This window comes from Procambarus clarkii, unplaced genomic scaffold, assembly GCF_040958095.1.
Source record: "Procambarus clarkii isolate CNS0578487 unplaced genomic scaffold, FALCON_Pclarkii_2.0 HiC_scaffold_107, whole genome shotgun sequence".
NCBI lineage: Eukaryota > Metazoa > Arthropoda > Malacostraca > Decapoda > Cambaridae > Procambarus > Procambarus clarkii.
Window position 1 is genome coordinate 2,094,188 of NW_027189140.1, and position 19,757 is coordinate 2,113,944.

Consider the following 19,757-nt stretch of genomic DNA (forward strand, 5'->3'; position numbering starts at 1 on the left):
TGGGCTCCTTGTAGTCATTTGGGCTCCTTGTAGCAGTTTAGGCTCCTTGTCGCCGTTTGGGCTCCTTGTCGCCGTTTGGGCTCCTTTGTAGCCGTTTGGGCTCCTTTGTGGCCGTTTGGGCTCCTTTGTGGCCGTTTGGGCTCCTTTGTGGCCGGTTGGGCTCCTTGTAGCTGGTTGCGCTACTTCTCGCCTTGTTGGGCTACTTCGTGCCTGGTTGGGCTACTTCGCGCCTTGTTGGGCTACTTCTCACCTTGTTGGGCTACTTTGCGCCTGGTTGGTCTACTTCTCGCCTGGTTGGGCTACTTCTCGCCTGGTTGGGCTACTTTTCGCCTGGTTGGGCTACTTTCTTTTGCGCCCTGCGCATGCGCCGTGGGAGTTTGTTTTGGTTCCGGGCGGAGTGCACACGTGTTCTGCTCCAATTCTCGGGGGGCTTCGCCTCTCGCTCTTTTCTTAATCCAATCCGTGCCCCGTTGCTTTGGGGGTGTTCTGGGGTGCTGCTGTGGGGAAATCATGAGGTTTTTCCCTTCGTTCTAAGGTGGGGAGCCTCCTTCGCTGCTCCCCTCCTCTCCAGCATGAGTGCACTGGCCGCCTCCGGCGGATACGGACTCGAACGCTTGCGTCATGGCCTTTCAGGGCCTATGTTCTGCAGGCGAGTTGGTGCGGTTTTTGCGTCTCCTTCGGCCTGACGCTGTTTTTGTTTTTGGGAGTAGGAATGGGTGTACATACGTACTTGAGAACGTGGACCGTATCACCCGAGGTGCCTAACGCAGGGCTATTAGCCCATACTGGGCAGCTCTTGTTCTCTCCACCTGATTCCTTCCTCGGTTCACGGGTGTCTGCAGGTGGCCTCTTGTCCCTTCAGAGGCGGGTCCTGCCTGTACTCCTCCTGCCACTCTCCTATGCTTGTCTAACCTTGCTTGAATTCGGGGCCCCACTTCCACCTTGTTCCGCAGTGCAACGGTGGGGGTGCCTGTTTGGTAGTAAGTTTTCCTGTGTCGGAGGTTTTGTGTTCGCCTCCTTGTGCTTGCAGGTTGGGTTCTGGCTCTTTGTTTCCGCCTCTCCCCTGTCGTTTGCCTGTCGGGCGGATTCTGTACTTCTTGGGCACTCTCATCTCTGCTCTTAGGGCTGTGTATGGGGTCAGCCCATGTTGGGCTGCCTAATGTGTTCCTTTGATTGCCTGTTACACTGCACACGTTTCTTCTCCCGTCCCTGTGGCTCAGTTGGGTGCTCGGTTTCCGCCTGTGTCCCCTTGTGTGCCACTCGTGTACGATTTATCTATCTTCTCTGTCGCTTCCTCGGGGAGTGTGGTGACGTTTTGCTGCGGTTTTGGTTCTGCAGCTGCGTGTCGGGGTTGGTTGTGGTGTTATGTTCGGCCCTTCCGTGCTCCCTCTGGAGCTCTCCTTCCTTGCCGGTCTGGCTGTGCCGGGCCTGGTTTTTCCATGTTCCTTGGTTTCACTGTCTTGTCCTCGCCTCATTGTGCTGGCTGGGGATGAGCTTGGGGTCTTCGTCTCGCCCCTCGCCTATCCTCCGGTTTCGGTTCAAGTTCCAGAGCCTAGTGGGTTCCCTTCCTTCGTGTTTTTCACGGCTGCCCCGGGGTTTTTCTTGACGCTCGGGCTTTGAGGGGACAGCTCGGCCCAGGGGCCTGCAGGGTTGGTTCCCGGGGCTGGGGTGGGGCTCACGTGAGGGGCCTCAGGCCCCGTTGGTCCCCGCCGGGGTGTTTCTAACCCCCTGGGGGGGACTTGCAGTTTTGTGGTGTGGGGTTTTCCGTTCCCCCTCTCCGCACGTGCTTTGTGGGTGTCGGCCCCTCCCTGGGCTTGGTTTCCTTGTCCGTTGTACCCGTTGTTTCCGTCCTGTTGGTGGGTGCTTTTCTACGATCTTCGCCCCTTTTTCCGGGATGGGCCTTCTTCCGTCATGTCCTCATCTTGGGGTGTTCTGCATGGCTTTTGGTCTCGGGTGCGACGGGGTTTTGGGGCCTTCGTCCTTTGTGTTTGCTTCTTTTTGTTCTCGAAGGTTCGGGACTGTTTTGCTCCTTCCCGTTTTCTGATGCGTCTGTCGTCATTCGGTTGAGCTTCCCTCCGGTCCTTTCTAGGGCTTGTGGGTCCTCTTCCCAGCAGCTTCTGGGTGTTGGCCCTTTTGGTTCTTTTGTGAATATCTCTTCTCTTCACACACTCTCGGCGCTACTAGTTTTCCAGGGAGCGATTTTGCTCCTCCTAATGAGTCTTTTCGCTCCTGCCCTTCTTCGGGATGTTGGTGCGGGGCGGCTCCTTATGCGAGTTCCTTCCCTGTCAGCTGCACTTGTGGAGGTGGTCTTGCACACTTGTCGCATTTTCATTTTGGTCCTGCGTTTTCTTTTCCCTCCTGGGGCTGTCATAGGATTGGCTTGCGGAGGATGTAGAGGCACTTGGGGCCGTTCCTGGGTCTGGCACCTTGGTTTCTGCTGCTAGTTTTCGGTGTCGGTATTCCTTCTGCGCCGTTTCGCAGGTTGTATCGTGCGTTGTTACACCTCCGGCCTGCTTATGCACTGCCTGTGTCGTCCTGGTCTTTGGACAGGGTGCTCTCCTGTTTTTCTTCTCCTTGGTGGTTGTGGCTCCTTGGGGTCAGGTTTGCTTTGCCTCGGTTTTCTTTTTGTATTGGCATTCGCCTCTGGGGGTCGTGTGGCAGAGCTTCTTGCTCTTCACAGGCGCAGTGGTTTTTGGCTCCTATTGTCGTGATCATAGGTTTTCTTCGTTTGCGGCCGTTCTCCCTTTTTTTCTGGCGAATGATATACCTTGGGTTGTTGTCTCGACTTCGTATTGTGGAGTGATTCTCCGACCGCCTCCCGGGTATGTCCCTTTGTTTTTTAGGTAGTCTTTGGTGAGGTAGCTCCGGGGAGCCGTAGGGGCTCCCCCCAGAAAACCAGCATTGAATGTAATGAAACGCCATTTTCTGGGTGAGTCCGGAGGCTCCCTGGCACCCTCCCGCCCTCTGGTCGGCGGGGTTTTTTCACGGTTTTGATATCCAGCCTCAGAACTGGGGCGGGGATCGCCGGCGCGGGGGTCTGGGGCTCCCCCTTCCCCCTCCCGGGGAGGGGGGAGCTGCGTAGACATGCGGCGCGGCTCGCGTGACGTCATGCTTGTTAGTTCGTTTTCCTGGGGGAGTTCTGTCCACTCGTTTGTCGATTTTTGTTGTTTAACCAGAATAGGGGTTTGTTTTGTGGCGCTTACCTTTCTGGGTGCCTGTCCCGGTCGATGGCAGATATAGAATGCTCCAAATCACATGTGCATTTCTATGGACCATTGCTCCCTGTGCCTCTCTGAGGGGACCAGGTTCTGGCTCGTGGTCCCCGGTAGGCCTAGAACTCCACCCACATGGACTGATGCAAAATAGTTAGGGTATCCATATCAGCCATGGATAGCTCCGGGGAGCCTCCGGGACTCACCCAGAAAATGGCGTTTCATTACATTCAACGCTGGTTTTATGCATTTTTTCAGTGATATTGCTTGTTTATTCCACCCAAATTTCAGAGAGACAGGAGCATCCCAGCCCTCTTCCCTCCAACGACGACGACCTTATATATTAGCTGCAAGTGGCTCGTTCTCTTGTCTACTGAAAGCCACATTTTTAAATGAGACGTCATGTATCCTGTGCCTCACTTAAAGACTGATTTTCACGTTTACATTTTCTCCTCCACAGAATGGCTACACAAAGATGAAGAATTATCAGTGTTATATGACGAATTAGCTGTAATTTTAGGACGCTTGAATAGTTTGGACCAGCTGGACCAAGTAATTGATAACTCGCCATCTGAGGAACTGCCCCTCAACATCCAATCATCTGACAGATTTCAGTTAAAGGAGGTTAGTCTCAGAATAGTGTAGAGTGGCTTGTGTTTTGTGACAAGGTTTTCAGTTGCCAGTTGCTGGTCTTAATTTGTATCAATAGGAATGTCTTGTGATCAGGTCTTAAATGTTGTGCATTTTGTGTAAAAACCAGTGACCCAGTTAATATACTCAAGATAGGTCAATGGCTTATCACATCAGAGCCAGAACCTTGAGGCACCACTTTGCAGTGTCGGGTTTAAATTCAGGGAGCCAAGCTCAAGCCAAAAGGAAGACCTCTGAAGTGTTAACTTCTTTGGTCCACACTTCAAAGCCTTGGGAAGTTTTGGAGCCCCAAAACACTCCATTATTGGAACATTCCACTATGCTTCCTGATGGTGAACAATAAGCACCCACGAATTTATTATATTTTATTTCTAAATCTGACTTTATTTTTGTCTGTTTCCATTAGGCAATGCTTGTTGTCCCAAATATTCTAGTGGCTATTTGTTGTATTTCTTCATTTTCATATTGTTTTTTGTAAACTGTAAATATGTAAGCCTTTGAGTATTGTAATGCATATTAATTATTTATTAACCACTGCACTGTGCTGGCCGACAATACTCTCGGCTGGCGGCGCGCAGGCTGAGAAAATACGATTTTAAGATATCATACAAATCAAAACCCGTGTGCGGTAGGTTGGGTATGAAATGGACTCCTGGGACCTCCTGTGTGAGGCAGCCATCTTGAAAAAAATCCAAGAATGCCCTAGGGCTGCTAGTTGGCTCAGTTCTGAGTGAGCAACCATGGGTGGTGCACGCGCCTCTGGCTCCTATTTCCTTGTCAGACGCGGTGTTGAATGATCGTTCTCTGTTGGTGAAATTCAGACCTTATTGTTTGAAGAACATACGGATCATGATAATGATGAAGCTAAGCACAATAAGGACCTAACACAAGGGTCGGATACAAGTGATGTAGCACCGATGTGGACGATACAGCAAACGTATCCAGTAGTGGCTGAGCGCCACCCATGCTCACCTGTCATCTCCAATTTTTATAGATGATATTATAGATGAAGCATTTCCTGGGTTCAATGATGATGCCTCTTGATACAAGTAGCATAGATGAACAGTTAGCAGCTTCCATGGTGATGTTTATTGCCAGTGGTGGTGGCAATACATGGAGCACGGGTGAATTTGCAAGGGAGGACTGTGATAATTTTGTAACACATAAACCACAATTGGATGATTCTGATGTTGGTGTTGCACCCACTTTCCCATATACTGGGGAGGGGATCGGTGCAGCACGCGGGACATGTGATCCTGTGGTCCTGGGTTCGATCCCAGGTGCCGGCGAGAAACAATGGGCAGAGTTTTTCACCCTATGCCCCTGTTACCTAGCAGTAAATTAGGTACCTGGGTGTTAGTCAGCTGTCACGGGCTGCTTCCTTGGGGTGGAGGCCTGGTCGAGGACCGGGCCGCAGGGACACTAAAAAAGCCCCGAAATCATCTTAAGATAACCTTAAGATCTTAAGAAGAAGATATGAGTGTTACCAGGACAGATATGAGATACCAGGACAGAATTTTGTCATTGAGCATTTCCTAGATCTTTTCAAGACTACCTTACACTTCACAAGCTTGGCTACATACCACCTACGGGAACCAAAGCCAATGGTGTACGTGAGTGCATTGTTTGCAAGCACATAGAACAAAGAAACGGGAAGCGAAAATCTGTGTACCTGGTGCATCGAGTGCAAAGTTGCTCTGTGTAGCATGGACTGCTTCTTTGATTATCATTCACTTCCGAAGTACTGAGTGTGTAGTACAGTGTGTGAAAGTGCACATATTCTAAATATATTTAATTTTGAACAGGTAATATTGTGACAATGAACATTTGTTGTGAACCCATTAGTGAGACATGTATCACAGTTCCTTGGAACATTACAAACGTTCTACTGTACCATGTATATATATTGTAAAGGACACAAATGTGCATCATATACGACAAATAAAACTAAGTATAAAGCATTGAAAATTCATTGAAAAAATTAATGTAAATATATTTGTGGCAACTCGTGAGTCATAAATGGCCCGTGTGACAGCCTGTGGAAGCTTCCTGCACAAACGCACAGACCCTGATGATGTTTCATTGCACTTTCTCCACGTGCCACAGTCAAAGTAAGCTTTTTCTGGGGGGAGCCCCGTCAGCTCCCGAAGCTATCTAGGCTGAATGGATATGTATAACTTTCTTGCATCAGTCAAAGTGCTAGGAGTTCTTGCGTACCAGGGACCACGAGCCAGAACCTGACCCCCTCAGAGAGGCACGAGGAGCAATAGCCTATAAAAACTCCCTTGTGGTTGGGAGCATTCTATGTCTGCCATCGACTGGGATAGGCACCCAGAAAGGTAGGTGCCCCAAAACAAACCCCTATTCTGGTGAAAATGTTGCTACCAAAAGCCGAACGAGTGGACAGAACTCCCCGAACAAAAATATCAAACTAGCATGACATCATCACGTCGCCGCGCCACTGTCTGTGCAACCCCCCCGCCCCCTCCCTTCCCGGGAGGAGGAAGGGGGAGCCCCAGACCCTTCATGCCGGCAATCAAACTGGCAGTTCTTGGCTGATGGAATTACTGGCCGGTCTAGTGCCTCTGGCTCTGGTTTTTGTTTGTTCTATGCATTGTGGTGTGGACTGTCTCTACCGGTGGGGTGTAAGCCAGGAGTGAGATTCCACAGTACTCGGGCTGGATGCGCTTAACCTTAAGGCTTATCTTCCCTAGGTGTCCTGTAAGTACTGCCCTTGGGGCTTGGGGCCACCTTCCACAAGTCACCTTGGGTTCTACCTCCGCTGTGTCCTTTACTGCTCGATACTGGGCTGCCCTTGGAATCGACTGGGGTTTTGTTGCCCTGGTTTGTCTCTGGGTAGGTGGTAGTTTTCGTCACTGGTAGAGGCGCGGGGTACCATACAGCTAGTTTTCACCAATAACAGTGGCCGGCTCTGTTCCGCCTGGGTACGTTGTTCTCTTGCAGGGTTTTTCTTTTGTTTTTGTTTTTGCTTGGTTGGGGGAGGTCTGCCTTTATGGTCCCCCTTTACTGTTCTAGGTGTTTTTATTTTGATATTTTCTGTTGGTGGTACTCCCCGCTTGGCCCCCGTGAGTGGACACGTCCCGGGGGTTCAGCTTTTAGAAGTTTGTTTGGTAGACTTGGGCGCCGGTTCATGGTACTCTGCCTGGGCTTCCTTTAGCATGTACCCAAGGCTAAGGGCCCTGGGAAGCCCCAAGGGGGCTCCGTGGTCCTATGGGTGTGTGTCCCCGGAGTCCCCCCTCGCATCCTGCGAGTTTGACGGTTGCTCTGTCCTCTTGTCTCAGGGTGACACTCACCGGTTGTGCCTCCGCCATGCTGCCTGTTGGGTCTTTGTTTCTTGTGACCCGGAGTCATGCGACGGGTGTTGTCGACACGTTCTCTCGTTCACCCAGGCCACTAGTCATAATAATCGGGTGGAAGCGGTTGCTGCGTTGCTTGCTGGGTGTAGGTTGCTGCAATGCTCTTGGTTGTTTGTAGCCCCGGATGCCCCGAGGCTGCCCTGTTTTGGTTGTTGGGGTCCGGACTTGGGGGAGGGGGTCGCTTCGGCTCTGGCTCTTTCTGCTCCTCGTCCTTCCCCTGCTGTTCTGGACACTTCCTCCCTTGCTTCCGGCTCCGAACCATAGGCGGGTTTCGAGGTTGGAGCGGGGTCTGGTTGGGTTGAGACTCGGGCAGTCTCGGGGGATTTTCCTCTTCCGTGGTGGCGGCGGAGGCACTCGAGTTGGTTCCTCCAGCTGTGCCGTATGGGTCTGACCAGTGGGCTCCCTTCCTTAGTGTTTGTACGGCTCCCCCGGCTTTTCCTTGTTAAGCTGGGGCTTTGGGGGTGCGTCTCGGCCCTGGGTCTTGCCGTAGAGGTTCCCGGGGTTAGGGTGGAGTTGCCTGGGGGGCCTCGGCCCCATTTGCCCCTCTTGGGTCTTTGTACAGTTGGTGAGGGGCTGGCAGTTCCTCAGAGTGGGGTTGTTCCTTCCCCCATCTGTGTTCATGTTGGTTTCGGGTATTCAGTACACCTCCCTGGGTTCGGTTCCATGTCCCTTCGAGTTCACGTTCCTGTCGTTCCTGGGGGTGTGTTTGGCCCATTTTTCTTACCCTTTTTGCGCTTACGTCACGATACTGTTCCCTTTGTATTGGCATCCTTGTGTGTCCCTTGATCAGGGGTATATTTTTGTCCATATGTACCTCCGTGTGTTTGTGCTTACTTGTCATGGTTCTCGTTGGTTCACTCGTCTCTTCTTACCTTTCAATATTATTGGAACGTCTGTTGACTTCCGATGTGGTTTTCCTTCTGGTTTTCCTTGTCGGCCTCGTTGGTTACCTTCCGTCCTCTGTCTTCTTTCGCTTCAGTTTCGCCTTTTGTTTTTGCGTCGTCTCTCCTTCTAGTTTCGACGTTCCTCGTCTTCGTTACGTATGCCTTCCTGGTGTTTGTACGATGTGTTTGCACGATATGTGTGTCCACCTGGTGTACGAGCCACCCCACCCGGTGGACAGGTGGTACGTTTCGTACCTCGCGCGCTGGAGCCGGGGTGTGCGTTTTGTTTATGGGCAGTATGCTCGTGTGTTCCGAGGTTTTCTTTGGCTTCTTGCTCGTTTTCTCCCTCCAGTCGTAGCCCTCTGGATCCTGGGGGTGTTCTGGGTTTTATATATGGGGGCATCACTTCGTTCTTTCCTCTGCTTCCGGGTGTGGGATGGCTCGGAGTGGCGCCTCCTCCTCCCCCTCTGTACTGCTCCTTGAAAAACATAAATTAATAATTGAGTCGCAACATGGTTTTATAAATGGCCGTTCATGTTTAACAAATTTGTTATCTTTTTATTCTAGCATTGTTGAGGCAGTTGATAGTGGTAAGGATTGCGATGTTGTATACCTTGACTTTAGCAAAGCTTTTGATACAGTGCCACATGAAAGACTGATTAAAAAGATAGTCTCATGGTATTGGGGGTGCTATATTAAGCTGGATTAGGGCATGGCTATACCAAAGGAAACAGAGAGTTAGTATAAATGGAATCAAGTCAGAGTGGGAAAATGTTGTAAGTGGAGTGCCTCAAGGCTCTGTCCTGGGACCTCTGTTGTTTATAATATATATAAATGATTTAGATTCAGGTTTGAGTAGCAACATTTGCAAATTTGCCGATGATACGAAAATCGGTAGGGAAATTAATTCGGAGGAGGACTCACTATCACTTCAAGTTGATCTAGATAGGGTTTTGAAATGGTCAAAGGATTGGCAGATGCAGTTTAATGCTGATAAATGTAAAGTTCTGAGGTTAGGTAATGATGATAGAGTTACAAGATACGAGCTAGCTGGTGTTGTGATTGCGAAGTCGGATTGCGAAAGGGATCTGGGAGTTATGATTAGTAAGAATTTAAAACAAAAGGATCAATGCATAAATGTTCGTAATAAGACAAATCGGACACTTGGATTTATTAATCGCAGCGTTAGTAACAAGACACCTGGTGTGGTTCTCAAGCTATATCTTGCTCTAGTTAGGCCCCATTTAGATTATGCAGTTCAGTTTTGGTCGCCATATTATAGAATGGATATAAATTCACTTGAACGTGTCCAGCGTAGGATGACTAAGTTAATTCCCCAAATTAGAAATCTTTCATATGAAGAAAGATTAACAAAGCTTAAGTTGCATTCACTGGAAAGGCGAAGAGTTAGGGGTGACATGATAGAGGTTTACAAGTGGATGAATGGACATAACCGGGGGGATATTAATAGGGTATTAAAAGTATCAACACAGGACAGAACACGAAACAATGGGTATAAATTGGATAAGTTTAGATTTAGGAAAGACTTGGGTAAATACTGGTTCAGTAACAGGGTTGTTGATTTGTGGAACCAATTGCCGCGTAACATTGTGGAGGTGGGGTCCCTCGATTGTTTCAAGCACGGGTTGGACAAGTATATGAGTGGGATTGGGTGGTTATAGAATAGGAGCTGCCTCGTATGGGCCAATAGGCCTTCTGCAGTTACCTTTGTTCTTATGTTCTTATGTTCTTATGTTGTCTTCTGCGGGACGCGCGCCTCTGGACGTATTTCTCCTTAGACTTCCAACTTTTGTTCAGGTAACGGAACATACAATGCCTACTGCCTCTAGTATGCATGGCGTTCAAACGCACCACTAGCGATGCTCCTGGTATGTTACTTGGCTCGCCTGTGTTGTGGCACTGTCGTGTCTCTGCTCTGCAGGTGAGATTGTCACGTCTGGCGCCTCTGTCGGCAAGGTGCTGGTTCTTGGCTTTTTGGTGGGGTGCTTGACTAGTTGTGCTTGCAGAGGTTGAGCTCTGGCTCTTTGGCCCCGCCTCTCTCCTGTCAGTTGACGGTTGTGCAGTTTCCAGAGCCTCCTGGGCTCTATCTTATCTGCGTTTACTCCTGTGGGTGGAGTCTGCCTCCCCCACGTAGCTTCCTAGTGCTTTCCACTTTCTATCTCTTCTGACTTTGATCAGGTTCGTTTTCATGTCTGTGGCTCCTTTGGGTACTCAGCTTCCTCCTATGTCCCCTTGTGCATACGAACATAAGGACATAAGAACATAGGTAACTGCAGAAGGCCTATTGGCCCATATGAGGCAGCTCCTATTTATTACCACCCAAACCCACTCATATACATGTCCAACCCACGCTTGAAACAATCGAGGGACCCCACCTCCACCACGTTATGCGGTAATTGGTTCCACATATCAACAAACCTGTTACTGTACCAGTATTTACTCAAGTCTTTCCTAAATCTAAACTTAAACAATTTATACCCATTGTTTCTTGTACAAAACATGCCTCAAGGGTGGCATGTGCCACCCTTGGTCACTGCTCCATCCTTGTTTACTGTCTCTTCTCCACTTGGCGGGGTTGCGTCGATGGCTTCTAACAGGGGTGTTTGGTAATTACCCAAGTGTAGTTACAGGACGAGAGCTACGCTCGTGGTGTCCCGTCTTCCCAGCACTCTTTGCCATAGTCTCCGTGGTGTAGTGGTAAGACACTCGCCTGGCGTTCCGCGAGCGCTATGTCATGGGTTCGTATCCTGGCCGGGGAGGATTTACTGGGCGCAATTCCTTAACTGTAGCCTCTGTTTAACGCAACAGTAAAATGTGTACTTGGATGAAAAAACGATTCTTCGCGGCAGGGGATCGTATTCCAGGGACCATAGGATTAAGGACTTGCCCGAAACGCTACGCGTACTAGTGGCTGTACAAGAATGTAACAACTCTTGTATATATCTCAAAAAAAAAAAAATATAACGCTTTGAAACTGCTGGCGGTCTTGGCCTCCACCACCTTCTCCCCTAACTTGTAGGGGAGAAGGTGGTGAAGAAGGTGTAGTGTGTTGTTTGGTCACCTTGTGTGTCTTCAGTGGCTTTCTTTTGTCCATGTATCTTGTTCTTTGTTGTCCTGTGGGGCTCTGCCCCGTATTTCAGTGCTTTTGATTTCGTTTGTCGGCACCTGGGTCTTTTCTCTATCTGGACACTCATTCCTTGCCTATCTTCGGTGCCTGGTTGCACCCTGCTGTCCATAAGGTCCCTCGGGTATGTACGGCCTCCACTACACATGTTGTGGTTGGTCGTGTGCATTACTTCCCGGCCGCTCCTTGATCCGTATTTGGCGTTTTCCTTGCCTATTTCCTTTTTTCCTCCTCCTATGCTACACTTGTCTGTGTATCTGGGTCGGTGCTTCTTGACTATCCTGATGTTGGGTGCTCAGGTGGGTCTGTCCATGTTCAGTTCCCTGCTTTTGGACTTCTCTGGTGTTCCGTTTTGGTTCTGAGTTCCTACGATTTTCTTTGTGACTTACTGCAGGCTTCGGTGTTTCACTGTCTGTGGGGCAGTCCGCCGCTCCTGCCTAACTGGTGCCTTTTCTTGGAACCGGTAGCTGGGTTCCGGTCCTGGCTCCGGTTTTTCTTTGATCCTTTTCCGAAATGGCTGTTTGCTTTCCTGCGGTTAATGTCCTACGTAGTTCTCATCTTGGATGCCTCAGGGACGCTTGCGTCTTTCTTCCCTGCTGGAGCTGGTTATGTTGCTCCTTTGGGTTGCGGGGTCGCTGTTTTTCGATTCGCGTTTTGCGCTTTCATTGATGGTGCTCATTTCTCGTCGTTTGTGTCGGCACTGGTAGGTTCGTTATTGGTCTCTCACCTGCGTGTTTCATCTTGTGGGCAGTGTGTGGTTTTCCTAGCGGTCCTTCCGATTTCCTATCACTTGCGAAGGGTCCTTCGTTCTCGGATAGGGTTGGCTTGTCTTCCCTTCGGGGTTGTTCCAGGTTCGTCGTCTGGGACCGTGTACTGTCACCTCCTATTGGGTGGTGCTGGTGGAGCAGCTCCAGCTTGCGTTCAGTGTTGTGGTTCCTTCTGCTCCGTTCCGCTTGCTGTCCTGGGTATTGTTTCACCTCCGGCCTGCTCTTCAGTTCTGGTGCTGTCCTGGTCGTTGGCCTGGGTGATCAATCTTCTTCTCGTTTTGGTCTTTGGGTTGCTGCTTGGTTAGTCAGGCAGAGGGGGGGCTGCTTCCTTTGTTGTTCAGTTGCATTTTTTTTTGCTGTTCTCTGCACGTCTTGGCATCTGGGGTCGTGGATGCGTTTTGGTTGTTCGCGTTCCCTTGCCTCGTTCCTGTTCGGGGTTCGGGTCTGCAGGGTCTTTGTTTCGTCTGTGGTCTTGGTTTTTTAGGTTAGGGCGCGTGGCATCGCGCCTCCTGGATCCTTTCCTATTTGCCTTATTTGTGGTGAGATAGTTGCGGGGAGCCATAGGGGCTTCCCTCAGAAAACCAGCGTTGAATGTAAATGAAACGCCGTTTTCTGGGCGAGTCCCGGAGGCTCCCCGGCATCCTTCCCTCCCTCCCAGTTGGCCTCATTTTTTTGCGTATTTTGACATCCAGCCTAAGAACTGACAGTTGGATCGCCGGGGTGGAGGGTCTGGGGCTCCCCCCTTCCCCCTCCCAGAGAAGGGGGGGTTGCGCATACGGTGGCGCGGCAACGTGATGACATCATGCTAGTTTGATAATTTTGTTTGGGGAGTTCTGTCCATTCGTTCGGCTTTTGATAGAAATATTTTGACCAGAATAGGGGGTTTGTTTTGGGGCGTCTACCTTTCTGAGTGCCTATCCCGATCAATGGCAGACATAGAATGCACCAAACCACAAGGGGGTTTCTATAGGACATTGCCTCTCGTGCCTCTCTGAGGGGGCCATGTTTTGGCTCGTGGTCCCTGGTAGGTAAAAACTCCTAGCACTTTGATGCCAGAAAGTTATACATATCCATTCAGCCTGGATAGCTCCAGGGAGCCTCCGGTACTCACCCAGAAAATGGCGTTTCATTACAGTTAACGTTTTTTTTTTTTTTTTTTTTTTTTTTTTTTTTTAACCCTTCAATTGCGCATCGCATCATATGATGCTTTGACCGACTTGCAGTAAATTGCGCATCGCATCATGTGATGCTTTGGAGTACTACGCAAGATTTAAACGGCCCGCAGATACACGGGGTTCACCACACCTTCATCAGGGCTCTAGTAAACAGACGCCATTTTTTTTTAAAAATCGTGGGCCAAACTCCCGGGTGTTATTGGCCTCAGTATTGAGTGAGCAACCAAGCCTGACGCACGCAGCATGAGCTCACAGCACTGCTGTTCAGCTTGTGACCACAGCATCGCCTAAAAATGCCATAATATTCTTGTTCATGCTATTATGTAGCGATGATATTATTACAGAAGACCCCTGACTGATAAAACTGACCAGAGTTCTGATAATAGCAGGATTGTGGTGATATTTAGCGCTGTGCTCCATGGAGGGAGGAGTAATGCTGTGGGAGGGAGGGTAGTTGCCTTATCTTCTGACTGTGTGTGGCCACCTTTTATTGACTACACTCACCATACCAGCTTAGTGGTTCGCTATGGTGAACACAAATGTAGATACTTATATATAACGTGTGCATAGAGGGTATAAACAGCGAGATGGGTAGGTTGGGAGCCACCATTTTGGTGAGGGAGGAGCGTCGTCTGCAGGACTTAACATGTTGTTTACTGATGACCACGATGGTCTTTGGGCACCATACCAGTTTACTTGTACAAGTATGGTGAATAAAACAGGTAGATACTTATATATAATGTGTGTATATAGCGTAATAACACCACAAACAGTATTGTTGGAGGAGAAATATTAGTGCGTCTGGCCTTGAGGGCGGCAGACACCAGCTGACTGTGTGAGGTCCTATGTCTTTGTGCCTTTACTCACCATACAAGCATAGATGTACAGTTATGGTGAACAAAACATGCAGATACTTATATATAACCTGTGTATGTAGTGTAATAACCGACAAAGTATTTGTTCACTGTTTGATGAACACAATTGAATCAATATGCACACCATATTTTTGAGTACAGTGATGATTCACTCATTTTATTATATAAATAAATCACACAACACACTATTGAATAATATTACAGCAAAAAACCAGCGTTGAATGTAATGGAACGCCATTTTCTGGGTGAGTCCCGGAGGCTCCCCGGAGCTATCCCAGGCTGATATGCTAATGTCAGACTTTGTCATCAGTCATGTGTATGGAGTTCTTAGGCCTACCGGGGACCACGGCCAGAACCTGGCCCCCTCAGAGAGGCAAGGGGAGCAATGGCCTATAGAAGCCCCCGTGTAGTTAGAAGCGTTCTATGTCTGCCATCGACCGGAACAGGCACCCAGAAAGGTAAGCGCCTCAAAACAAACCCCTATTCTGGTTAAAATTGCTACCAAAAACCGAACTAGTGGATAGAACTCCCCAACCGAAAACAAGCAAACTAGTGTGACGTCACACACCGCCGCGCCGCTGTCTGCGCAGCTCCCTCCTCCCCAGGAGGGGGAAGGGGGAGCCCCAGGCCCCCTGCACCGGCTACCCACACCTCAGTTCTTGAGGCTGGATGTCAAAAACGCGAAAAACCACCGACCGGAGGGAGGGAGGGATGCCGGGGAGCCTCCGGGACTCACCCAGAAAATGGCTTTTCTGGTTTTCTGGGGGGAGCCCCGTCGGCTCCCCGGAGCTAACTACCCACAGACAGACAAAAAAGAGGGACTTACCCGGGTGGCGGTCGTCGCTCACCCCTCAACTCGAAGCCGAGACAACTGGCTGCAACCGCCGACCCAAAGCAACACAGGCCCGACGAGGCCCAGGGACATCCCCGTGCCCATGACGAACGTCATGGGCACGGGGATAGACCGCAGGCTGGCTGGACCTAATAACCCTGCGGACGACCTGAGAGACCCGAACCCGCGAACAGGGAAGAAAGGAAACCGGATCAACCCACAGCGCGTCCCCGGACACAGAAGCTGTGGCGCGCAAATAACGGCGAAGCGTCGCAACCGGACACAAAACATGATGCACCCCCGGCCTGACCAACCAAGCATCAACCACCCATGGACCCCTCCGGAATGCAGCAGACTCATTCTTCGCCAGAAAAGGAGACGGCTGCAAACGAACAAAACAATCACCACGACCAAAAGAGCAGAAACCCCTGCGCCGGAGGAGAGCATGAAGCTCCCCTACCCGACGCCCAGAGGCCAAAGCCAACAAGAAAAGTGCCTTGGAAAAACAATCCTGGACCGAAGGGGCCACAACGAAACGAGGAGATGAAAGGAAAGCGAGCACTCTGTCCAAAGACCAGGACGGCTCAGGCGACGCATGAGCAGGCCGGAGGTGAAACAATGCACGAGACAGCTTGCGAAACGGCGCAGACGTAACATGGATACCGAAAGCAAGCTGAAGCGGTTCCGCCAGCGCCGCACGATACGAAGCGACAGTGTTAGGCATAAGATGACGGTCCTGAAACAACCACGAGAGGAAGGACAAGACCACCCGAACAGACAAGGAGCTAACACGATGAAGACGCAAAAAGAAACGGAAGGACGACCAGGAAACTTCATACTGCCGCCGAGAAGAAGCCCTCAGGTGGGACACCAACAAGGAGGCCACCTGATCACCATAGAGATGATGATAGACTCGAGTCAAAAAAAAACCATACGCGAAGACTCGAGGAGAAGATCGAACCAGCCACGTGACGTACCGGCCAGATCTGCTGAAAGAGGCGGAGCCGCGGGAAAACCCTCGGGTTCGGACACCGAGCAACCAGCGCCTGAAACCAAGGTTGGGCCGGCCACCAGGGGCCTGAAGGACAACTCTCCCCTGGTAAGTCTCTAAGCGAGTCAGGACCTGGAGCAACAGCCGAACCGGGGGAAAGAGGTACAGGAACCCCCACCTCGACCAGTCTAGCCGAAAGGCATCGACCCTGATGGCCTCGCGATCGGGGAAGGGGGCCGCATAAACGGGAAGACGCCGCGACCACGCCGACGCGAAGAGGTCCACTTCGGGGCGCCCGAACGTCTGGCAAAGCCAACGGAAGGACTCGTCGTCAACCGTCCACTCCGTGGAGAGGGGAACGAAGCGAGACAGGGCGTCGGCCAAGACGTTGGACACGCCCCGTACGTGAACCGCCAGGAGAGCCAAACCCCGAGAACTCAGCAGACGAGTCACCCGAAGCGACCAACCCCAAAGAGACAAGGACCGCATCGAACCCCCGCGGTTCAGGCAATGAACCACCGGAGAGCAGTCCGAATGGAGCCGAATCGTCGATCCGCGGGCCACCCGAATCCTCCCCAGAGCAAACCACACTGCCGCGAACTCCCGCACCGTGCTGTGAGCTCGACGGAAGGACGGATCCCAACGCCCCTGGCCGGCCTGGTGAGCACTGGTCACAAAACCCCAGCCGAGAGACGACGCATCCGTGTACACATCGAGCGAGGGCTCGGGTAGGCGCCAAGGCACTGAACCCCAAAAAACCCGAAGAGGAAGCCGGTGACGCAGCAACCGACGCAAGGCCCCCGGGGGTCGAACTCTGCGATCACGAGAGAGGCGGAAGGGGGAACCCCGAAGGAACCAGAACAGCCGTCGAAGCCAAACCCGACCCGGCGGGTAGACCACCATCGCGAAGTTCAGGTTCCCGCACAGCCCCTCGAGCAACCGCCGGGTGACCTGAGGGCCCTCCAGAAACAGACGAAGGCGGGACTGCAGCCGCAGGAGAGACTCCGGAGGGAGAGACAAGGAGGCGGTTCGAGAGTCCCAAACGAGATCCAGTCAAGTCTGAACCTGAGAGGGAACCAGATGGGACTTTCTCCAGTTCACCAAAAACCCGAACTCGGCGAGCTGGGAAAGAACCAAATCCCTGGCTAGCAAGCAAGCTGACTGGCAGGGAGCCCAAACCAGCCAGTCGTCGAGGTAGGCCAACACCCAAACACCTAGGAGACGCAAACGAGCCACCACAACCCTTGTAAGGCGCGTGAACACGGGAGGTGCCAGGTTCAACACGAACGGGAGACAACGAAAGCGGTAACTCAGACGCCCCACAACAAAACCGAGCCAGTCCCTGAACCGCGGATGAATCGGGACATGCCAATAAGCGTCCCGGAGGTCCAGGGACACCATCCAAGCTCCCGGCTCCAAGAGGAGCCGAACCTGAGATAGCGTAGTCATCCGAAAGGAGGGGCAATGAACCCAGGGGTTCAGACGGGACAAGTCCAGAATGAACCGCAGGTCCGTGCAGTCCTGTTTCGGAACCGGAAACAGACGGGAAACCCATCTGAGGGACGACGTCGTTTCGACGACGCCCAAGCGTACCCACTCCAAGACGACTCGACAGAGTGCAGGGGAAGAAACCTGCCCTGCCAGCCCCGACCCCCCAAAGGGGGGAGGGGCCACCCAACGCCACCGCAGGCCGCGAGACACGACCCGAAAGGCCCACGAATCGTGGGACCAGGCGCGGGCGAACAGCGCAAGCCGCCCCCCCCCCATCGCCCCGTCAAGGGGGCAAACCGCGAAAGGGCCGGCGACCCTTACGAGACCCAGAACCCCGCACAGCGCGAACACCACACCGACCAGACAAGGGAGGGTCCGCAGGAGGAGCCAACCCCAAACCTGACACCAGAGGCCTACCACGACGAGAGGAACCCCGAGCCCTGGCACGACCTTTCCGGGAAGACCCACCCCGGGACCCCCGGAAAACCAACAAGTCCGACATGCCGCTGACGCAGCCTGAATAAACTGCGCCACGGCCGACTCCCCAAACAGGAGAGGACAAAACGGTGAAGAACGCCTAAGAGCCAGAGCCCAAGCAGATTCCACGGAGGAACCCAGCACCGCCTGCCGACACGCGAGACGGGAAGCATAAAACAGGGAAACCGCATCCCGCAAAATCGGCGTGAACAGCTTCAACAAGGCAGCCGACGAACGCGCAGCCGAGGACAAGGTGCCGGACCCAAGCGTCCCCACATCCTCCATGAGCCAATCCGAAGACAGCTCCAGGAGGGAAAAGAACCACAAGGCCGAACTCAAAAGGCCCCGGGCACGCAAGTCCTCCGCAACGAGCGCCGCCAAAAGGGAGGGAACCTGCATATGGAGCTGAATAACGCCCACATCGCGGGGAAGGGCAGGGGCAAACAAGCACTCATTCAGGTACTCAAGTTCGCCCCCCAGGAAAACCTGAAGCACCGTGGAAGCTTCCCGCCACTCCAGCGTGCGGGAACGACAGAAGGAATGCCAGGAATCCAGACCAAACAAGGGGCAGTCTGCTAGCCAGGACGACTCCGGAACCTCGTAACGGAGCCAGAAAGGGAACGAAGTCCCAAACCTGAACGTGGACGGATCCATTTCCGAGGCATAATCCGGGTCACGCAGGAGGTAAGCTGCAAAGGCTGCTCGCACCACAACAGGTTGGATGCGATAAGCCGAAAACCTCCGCTAGGACGGTACCGACGTATCCGGGGGAACACGGAACCGAACCTGGGGAGGGGCCGACACCAAATCCAACTCGTACGCAGAGGGGGGGAAAAGAAAACCCCACTCCTTGTAACAATAAGCCCCGCTCAGTGGGAAGAAAATCCCAGGCGGGGTCCAGCGGGGCCCAAGGCCCCCAAGTCAGCCCCTCCCCAGCCTTGAGGTCCTTCACCACAGGACCCGAGGCCGAGTCCTCTCCCCAAGCCCCGACCCCACAAGACAAGGACGGAGCAGCCGGAAAAGCTGGAGGAAGGGGGGCCCACTGGTCAGACCCTGAAGCTTCGGCCAGGAGACAAGACTCGAATGCCTCTGCCGCCCCCCCGGAAGGGGCAACCCCCGAAGCTGCCCGAGTCTCGAGATCAAGTAACCCCTGCTACGACCCCGAAACCCTCAGACGCTTCAGGGCCGGAAGCAGGGGCGGGGGACCAGAACGAACAGAAGGGGAAGGACGAGGAGATGCGGACTGAACCAGGATCGAAGCGACCCCCACCCCCAAGTCCGGGTCTCGAAAAGCAAAGCGGGGCAGCCCCGCGGCATCCGGGAAGCAACCAACCGAGCGCGTTGCAACAGACGAAACCTAGACTGCAACGCACGCGCCGCCTGTACCCGAATAGAATCATCAGAGGATTGGGTAAATTGAGTCACAAGCAAGCAGCACAACGAGGGTTACCCTGAGACAAGGGGACCGAGCAACCCTCAAACTCGCACACAGCGAGTGGGGACTCCGGGGTCACATCCATCGGACCCACGCGCCCCCTAGGGGATTCCCAGGGTCCTGAGCGTTTACTTTAAGAGGACTCGCGCTCAGGTAGTCCCAGGCAGGGTGCTGCAAACCGGCGCCCAAAACTGCCAAGCAAACTTCTAAAGCTGAGCCCCAGGGACGTGTACACTCACGGGAACCTAGCAGGGGGCGCCACCGAGGAGAACAGTGGAAGGGCAAAAACAAACTGAATAAAATGACAGAACCCCCCACCAGGCAAACACAAAAAGAAAAACAAAACCCCGCAAGAGGACAGCGAACCCCAAGGAACAGAGCCGGCCGCGATGTCGGGAAATAAAAGCTGAGCAGCACCCTGCGCCCCTACCAGTGCAAACTGCCT

General features: G+C 52.4%; 1 protein-coding gene across 1 annotated transcript in view; it reads left to right on the top strand.

The window, feature by feature from the left end:
• The window catches only part of LOC138360326 (origin recognition complex subunit 3-like), a 73,005-nt gene that overhangs the window by 28,858 nt on the left and 24,390 nt on the right, over positions 1-19,757 (top strand). Inside the window, exon 4 of the mRNA XM_069320245.1 lies at positions 3,673-3,836. Coding sequence (XP_069176346.1) covers positions 3,673-3,836 — 164 coding nt within the window. The remainder of the gene's footprint in view (positions 1-3,672; positions 3,837-19,757) is intronic.